We start from the raw sequence: 8411 nt of genomic DNA, 5'->3' as shown, positions 1-8411 counted from the left end.
CTTCCACTGCCCCCTGCTGTGTGGGGGGCTCTTCCATGAGCCCCCTGAAGCCCCAAGGTTGCTGCAGGAGCTGGTGAGTCTGCGGTCATTTTTGGGGGGTGGTTCTTAAAGGGCCAGGGCTGAGTCAGGCTGGAGGAGTGGGAGGCTCGCGACAGAGGGGGGGCAGCAGGGATCTCCCCCCCAACCCGTAAGCACCCAGTGAGTGGGGGCTATTTTTTAAAGCAATGGGAGTTGGGGCAGGCAGGATGGCCATGGGAGGGGGGCAGGGAGAATGGGCAGGGGTTGGGGGGGGCTGGGGGAGCAGGGATGAGTCCTGCCGATCCCATAGACATTTAGGCCTACATGATGGACTTACTGAGGTGAGTAAAGATATATATGTGTTTGTAGGATCAGGCCCAGAAATGGTTAAATTATGCTGACAGGGAATATGCAAAAGACATTTCTCTCATCCCTTTGTGAACTCGGAAAGGCAGCCATTCTGGAGGCGCTGACAAATAAATACTAATTCTGTCGCTCCAATAAAAGATATCACTTGCACAAATTCTTGCCTCTCTGGCACACAATAATACGCTAACGACGCTGTACATATTCGATTTCTTGCTAAATTCAGAGATGTGAAAAAAGGGAAGAGACGCAGGAAGTTTCTCTGGGTTTTCTCAATGAAAACTGAAGGCTGAATCCTTCGCTCTTCTAGAGACAACACGCCAAGGCAGACATCCCGAAGACTGTAATATTTTCTGGGACATCACTGTGCCTCTATGCTTTAATATCCTGACATCTGGAATCCTCAAACACTAATGTTTTCCCATAAATATCTGCTGAGATTAAACAGCCACATAGCAAGTTTCAATCTCGTGAGTCTATAATTGCTTGGGAAAAGAGAATGGGATTTTCCCCTCTAGCTAGGGAGCAAAAGACCTCTGGAAGCAGTTAATTATTGTGTAGTACTTACATGCCATTAGCCAGTGATGCCGTTATTTATTATTTGCACTATGGCAGCACATGGAGCTTGAGCCATGGATTGGGACCCTATTGTGCGGAGTGAAAGTTTCCAAATGAAATGTGAGCAAAAAGGATCCACACATCTGTGCCCTCCTTGTCTTTTTTTTTTTGTTTTTTTTTTCAGCCAAATTCAACCCAAGCAAAAATTTGGAGGAAAAAAAAAAATCCTTAAAAAAAAAAAAAAAAAAATCAATCCTTTGGGGGCGGAAAAAAAAAAATCTTAAAAAAAAAAAAAAAAGGCAGGGTTATAATAATTGTAATGAATAGATAAGAAAAAATAAATAAAACAAAACCTTTGCATTTCATTTTTTTTTTTTCATCATCTGTTTCACTTGAAAAACTGAAACACCTTTTGTTTTGGATCAACCCCAAAATAAGAAGTATTTCCCCCCTGAATTTTTGGGTAAGCCAGTGAAAGGAAAAAAAAAAAAAAATCAAGTATTTGTGCAGCTCTATGGGAACACAGAACAAAGAGAGATCCTTTGGCCCAAAGAGATTACAATCTAGGGAAGAGATGAGAAAGAAGAGGCAGATAGACTGAGCCGACAAGGAGACGCATCTCATTTCTTGCATTTTGAACCTTCAAAGTTACTGTGTGGATTAAATGGGAAATAACCCGGTCATGCATCTGGAAACAGACCCCACCTAGCCACCCATTTAATGCTATCTTGATGGAATAGTTCTCTGCCTTTCACTCAATCTTTTGTCCCAGGAGACCTTCCTTTGTGGTGGCTATGATCCCAGGGAACTGTTGACAGAAGGCAATGTTTATAAGTTGGACATCCAAATTGGAAGGGATGATTCAGAGGATGCCAAAAGCTGGAGAAATGTTGTTTTCGGCTGCATTTGAGAAACCACATGTCCCTAGACTGACGGCGGCAGGGATGCTGCATATTTAACCTGATGGCTTGAGTGCTTAGTTGTTAGCAGAGGCTTAAAAACTGCGGTGCAGCAATCTGATCAAGCTGCTGGAGTTGAGCAGAAGGCCTGGGTGTTCAGTAGGTAACAGGTGACTACAAAAAACAGAGGCACAGAGGGTGGGTGTTGATTAGTTAGATGGCTGCAGCCTTGATCTCTGCAACCTGCAATGTGAGAGGTTAAATTCCAACGGTATATCCGCATAAATCTGAAAATAATAGTGTTTGTCTACAGAGCAGTTCATCCGGATTCGCACTCCTAGCACAGAGGCAAGGCGAAAGTTGTGTGGATGAGGCCAGTGTCGGAAAAGCCCGTCCACTGCGGGAGCTGGCAGCGCGCTAAGCTAAATATTGGTAGAGGGTCAGGGAAAAGCAAAATGAGCATGAATTCATCCTCAGTTCAATCCGTGCTTTTCCAAAGGTGAAGCTTCAAAAGAGATGGAGCTGAAGGCTTCTGACAGAGGAACGCACAGAAATGACAGGCAGATTTGGGCTGATAAAAATCCCACTCTTCTTTGGGCAGTAAGAAGAAAATGCTACCATTTTTTGGCAGCCTGAGAGGCAGGCAGCATTTACCATATGCTGCTGGCATCATTGCATAAGGAGATAAACCCTGTGGAGCGCAGGTTGCCCCATTAGTGCCATTGAGATGGTGGGGGATTCCTGGCATGTATCACTATCACGTGCCTGTGAAAATGTAACACGCATCCAAAACAATCGGACACTGTGTGTGCATGAATGCGTGCTTTAAAAAGCTGGTGCTAAATGGTACACGGAGCCTGCTGGGATATTAGCATTGGCTTGTGATTCATAATCAGGGCAGAGAAGGTAGAGGGGGGAAAAAAAAAGAGCATGTTTATGCCTAGACAATGTATTAATCAGCCCTCTAAGCAGCCAGTGAGAGAGCGATCCTTAGAGGAAAGCCTTTACTGTGGGTACACATTAGACATTTTGTTTAAAGATTAAAGTTCTTCTCGTGTTTAATCAGTTTTCGAGCAGGATGGAAAACGGGATTAATTACAGTCCCTCGCATCAGCCTCCCATACTGCCGGAGTCACAAATGATGTGACTTTTCTGCAAAATGGCCGCTGTCAGCAGCAGGCTGAGGAAATGCTAATTGTAATTAAAGAGTTTATTTGGAATCACAGCTCAGAGTTGTAATCAGGAGGAGAACGGAGCCTTGCTGTGTGAACTTGCCGAATGTGGTTATAGAGCAAAATGGGTCTTTTTAAGCCAGAGGAAGTGTTCGTTAACCTTCTGGCACGGATTTTCAACCTGATTGCCCTCTTAGTAGGACACACATAAAAAAAATCTATGCTGAGCCAGTTAACACTGCTATTTTCAACATGCAGAGCACCTCTCATCCAAGGATCTCACTGCACTCTAAATAGGTGGATAAATGTTATTCTTGCTTTATAGAAGGACACATTAAAGCATAGGAAGATTAAGTCAATTTAGAAGACTTGCCTTGCAGATGGTCAGAAAGACATTACTGAACACAGGAACCCAGAAGCATGACTACCAAGCCCTTCTTCTATCCCTTGGCCAGCATCCTTTCAGAGCCGCAGACAAGACTGACCCATCTTGGACCTGGGGCAGGCTGTCGTTCTGGCCCGGCTGCCCGCCATGGTACAGCAAACTTGTCAGATATTGCAAAGTCTTACCAGCGTGCAAATAAAACTGTGGCCACTCCCAATCTGACTTCGGAAAAACGGACACGGGTGGTTCCAGACCCAGAGCACTTCCATCCAAATCCTTGAAGAGAGCCTTCCTTGAGCTTTCACATCTCATCTCAGGAAACACCGTATCCTCGTATTCATTGCTGCCGAAAGGCAGAAGAATCAATATTATCGTCAGGGAGACAGTAGGGAAAATCAGATGGTGGTGGCGTTTAAAGGGTTTTTTCATCGCTCATAAATGCATTTCTGTAGACATACATATCATGGTGATACTTCCAAAATGGAAGTGGGTAAATAGGGGAGAATTAGTAAAATCTGCTGAGTGAACAAGAGGTCTGATTGGCTTTGTCACCAAACTCTGTAGCAACGTGTAATTTCCTTGACACCAGGCCCAATGAGCAAAAATGAAATCTGGATCCCAACCTCCCAAATGCTAAGAATGATCATATTCAGAAACATATTTCTCCCTCAAGTAATTCCCATTCTCCTCTTTGTTGGAGAACTTCAAGATTTTGGCTCAGGCCATTATAGATAAGGCCAGCCACAAAATTTGGACCCAGTTCCAGGGTTGCATTTTGAATACCCCTATTGCCCAGAAACATTTCCAATTTTGATTCAGCACTTGTTTTCAAATAATTCAACCTTGCAGACAATCCATAGTGCCTCATAATCCAGCCACCAGAATCCACAGTGTTTTAATGCCTGTATCACTCAGACCAGGATGGAAATGACTGTGAGATACAATTCTGCACGGTTCCCTGGGTTGGTTTGACCCCTAACCCGGGGTTGTTGAACTAGTCACCTGTGGGCTGTATGTGGCCCCCAAGAGGTTGATGTGCAGCCCTCAGGCTCCTACCTGGCCACCATTCCCCACTTTACTCCAGAGGCAGCAGTAGCTGGGGTCCTCGGGCTCCCTCGCCCTCCTCTGACTTCCACTTCTTGTCCCCATCCCAGAGGACTGCACAGCCTAACATGGTGCAGCACAGCCCAGCCCATGGTGCTGGGGGAACCTGCAGAGCTGGGTACCCATGCAGCACTGTGCAGGAAGGGAGGTGAATCCAGAATACCCCTATATACAGTGCAGTTGTGGGGAGGGCAGCTACGTAGCATGTGGCCCAGGGGGATCACAGCACAGGACTGATCCCATTCTACCTCTTAGGTGCCAAAGTGGACGTACAATACTATCTATGCTGCTTGAGACCCTGAAAAACTGCTCATGCCAAAGGTGTGTGGGTTCTCCTCCACCCTGGGGCACTTTTGTGACTTAGTCTTAAGGCTAAGATCACAGGATGTTACAAAAGTAGACATATTAATGAGTTTCCAGGGACTTGAGTGGGGTGGAATACGATCACACTTAGGTGTCCAATCCACTTAAGCCCCCAGGAGATGGAACAGGCTCTGGCCCTGAATAGTGGACAGTTTTTGCAAGCTTGGATTTAATAAATGCATGCAAAAGATGCAGAAGCAACACAAAAAGCCTGGACCCTACCCAGAGGCTTAGCAGAATACTGAGAAAGCACTTTGCATTATGCGTGTCCATCAGGCACATTTGCAAATCATCAGATTTTGCAATGCTCTGTGAGGTAGCAGGTCACAAACAACATAATACAATGGACTGGATTCAGGAGTTAAGAATAATGGGAGATGACAAGCTGGACAGTGCTCAGAAATTCACATGCAAACTAAAGCCTGGAGCAAAAGAAAAAAAAAATGAACCCATTGACAAATCACTTGAGGGACTGTAGACTGGAGCAGTGTGAAGCACCTCTGATTATTTTTGACTAGTCATTGGGTTTCACTTCTTCTGCAAATGTTTCATGGCGGAGTGAGTCCCTGTGTTCCAATACTCCATACAAATCGAAACATAAATCAGCCTATGTTTCCAGAAAATCGTGTGCATTTGAATGGTTGACTCCTAAGGGTTGCAGATACACCTCTCCTTTATCCCTCTTCCAATATGTTCAGGAGATTATCTCTCTGGGCATGAGGATGGCTGGCACTCATCTGCCATCTCACAACCTTCCTGTAACCACTCAACATCAGTGATGTGATTTCACAGGCAAATAACCAACTCTTTTTCTCATGCCAGAAAGGATGATATATCCATCACCAATTTTTAACTTTTCTGGAGCCCCTGTTGTTGTTTAAAGCCAGCACTTGAGAAGTCAGCTGTGCTCAAGACCAAATATCAGATCCTACTTTTCCTACTCAGAAGGTAGTGGTAGGACTCCAGGAAGTTTGGTTTGGGGGAAGTTTTAAACCAAACTATCTGAGCCTTGTATCCTAAGTTAAGACAAATAATCAGATACTCAGATTTTTCCAGTTTTCCGTACGTGATCAGTACAAGAGCAGGTAGAAAAATGGACAGATCGATTTAAAAGGGTAGTTTGGATCAAAAAAATTAGTTCGGTACGTTATAACAATTCAGTTAATTATAGCACTTGGGTTTGGCCCTGAGTTTAAATTTTGAATATCCCCATGAATTTTGGTTTAGACTCATGTCCAGCTTCTAACTCCCACACTCCTAATGAAAAAACGAAACTCATTAGAAATAGATGGAAGCGGTACTTAAATATGCTAATTCTGTAGTGATGAGTGCTAAAGGCAGGTAAACATATGACCAGGTGGGGAATTGGTACCACACATGCATTATAAACATTGGTTGGGGGGGAGAGTAGCTTCTTAATAAGAAGAAAGCACACTACCTTGTTTGCAGCGTATGAAAGTAAAGCTTGTTCTTCTCATTGACATGTAGCATTCTCATCTTCTCAGATGTGATCGGGTGCATGATGCCAGTGCTATCAGGATTTAACATGATGCAGATGTCCATGTCATCACTATAGCAACTCTTTGTAAAACCGGTAAAGGTGACTTCTATGAAAAATTTAAAAAAAACCCCAAAACCCAACATTAATGCAACCCTTCTAAGAATTTAAACTGTTTCAGGCTTGCCACTTTACTAAAGACATAAACACGCAGACAAACCACTGGGAGACATGGGAGGGTGAGACCTTATGCCATGGCAGTTGTTCTGCAGCAATTGCCTGTGCGCATGCTCCTATATGGCAGTAAATGAGAATTAATCCATGTTAGTCAAGACTTCCTTCACTCAGGGCTAAGCTATAGTGGGCTATATTTCATTTCCCGTGGGCAAGAAGATACAAATGACAAAGTGATGTACAGTAAAGCACTGCTTTGTTTGCCTCACAGTGCCTTGTCTAACTGAGGTTTAACTCACCTGAAGTTAAAAATAGTGCTAGAGACCCCCATGAGGCTAATAGCACTTCCTAATATAAATGTATCATAAAGATACAAGATTGCAAGGTGCTCAGACACGTACACAATGGGGGGTCATATCAAAGCCTAAGACAATTCTTCCCAACCTTTTTAGACTCAAGGCACCCCTGGACAGGCTCCAGGCACCCCTTAGAAAATGCCAGCCCTTCATTTTCACTCATTTTCTGACTACAGAAAAATAATAGAGCAATCTTTCTGTGGCAAAGACTTCTGAAGGGCCACAGCAAGTCAGGATATTTATAACACCACAGATTCCTATTTGAAATCTCTGGGTTTTTTATTCTTTGAATAACGTTTGCACACTTAACACTGATAATATTGCATGGCATCCTATAGCACCTCAATGTACCCCAGGGTGCTGTAGCACCCTGGTTGAGAATCACTGGCCTAAGATAGGCAGATCTGAAACTACCCAGTGATCTGCATGCTTCTGTAATGCAACCTCTTGTGTTATTTGTAATGCATGTTACATTTGACCCAAGAACACAAGGGATAAAAGTCTACAATAATTCATTAAGTGAGTTTTACATGCTTCCACTGAAGTTATTTACTGTCATTACCCATTGTAATAATAATAATGATTATTGTCTGGCTTTTTTATAGCAGTGTTTACCAAAAAGAACCACAATACAGGTTAGTGACTCTGAACATGGCACCCCCCAGGGCAGAGGGTCGAACTCGACGATCTGCTGAGGTCCCTTCTGACCCTAATATCTACGAACACAGTAAACAACATCTGTAAAGCAGTTGACATCCTTGTTATCTTTATCCAGCCTTAGATACCAATAGATTAGGCAGGTATATCAAACAGAGAAACCGCTTCCTCCACCCCTGAAATAAAGGTCCTTTTGGAGTGATACGTGCAAGCTGTGCAGTGACACAGAGTACAATACAACAGTTAGGCAAACATGGAGGAACATTGGCCAACATCTAGGCTTCAGTGAAGTCAAAAGACATTTTGTCATTGACTTCTGTGGGACCAGAATGTCACTCACTGTATCCATTTCAGATTGCAGGAGAGGGTGGTGAATAAATAGGCAGAAAATAATGACTCCAGATGGGATTCATAGATTCATAGATTGTAGAGTCGGAAGGGACCACAATGGATCATCGTGTCCGACCGCCTGCCCCTGGCAGGAGAGAGGACCAAGGTCAGATGACCCCAGCCAGGTGACTATCTAGCCTCCTCTTGAAGACCTCCAAGCTAGGTGATAGCACCAGCTCTCTTGGAAGCCCATTCCAGATCCTGGCCACCCTAATATCTAACCTAAATCCACTCTCAACTAGTTTACACCCATTATTCCTAGTTACTCCCTGGGGCGTCTTAGTAAACAGCACTTCCCCTATTCCCCGTTGACCTCCCCTAATAAATTTATAGGCAGCCACAAGATCTCCCCTCAGCCGTCTCTTGTGAAGGCTGAAGAGATTCAGCTCTCTCAACCTCCCCCTGTAGGGTCTATCATGAAGGCCACTAATCATGTGAGTGGCCCTCCTCTGGACCCTCTCCAGATTCCCC

General features: G+C 44.1%; 1 protein-coding gene across 1 annotated transcript in view; it reads right to left on the bottom strand.

Annotated features, from left to right (window-relative positions):
• LOC102376036 (fibrocystin-like) overlaps positions 1-8411 on the bottom strand; it is a gene marked incomplete at its 5' end in the record, with an annotated part of 317838 nt that overhangs the window by 96383 nt on the left and 213044 nt on the right. The window contains 2 exons of the mRNA XM_025206503.1: positions 3584-3741; positions 6304-6472. Of these exons, the coding sequence (XP_025062288.1) occupies positions 3584-3741; positions 6304-6472 (327 nt within the window). The remainder of the gene's footprint in view (positions 1-3583; positions 3742-6303; positions 6473-8411) is intronic.

Source organism: Alligator sinensis, unplaced genomic scaffold, assembly GCF_000455745.1.
Source record: "Alligator sinensis unplaced genomic scaffold, ASM45574v1 scaffold293_1, whole genome shotgun sequence".
NCBI lineage: Eukaryota > Metazoa > Chordata > Crocodylia > Alligatoridae > Alligator > Alligator sinensis.
The sequence above is the reverse complement of the archived record's forward strand: the minus strand, read 5'-3'. Positions and strand labels throughout refer to the sequence as shown.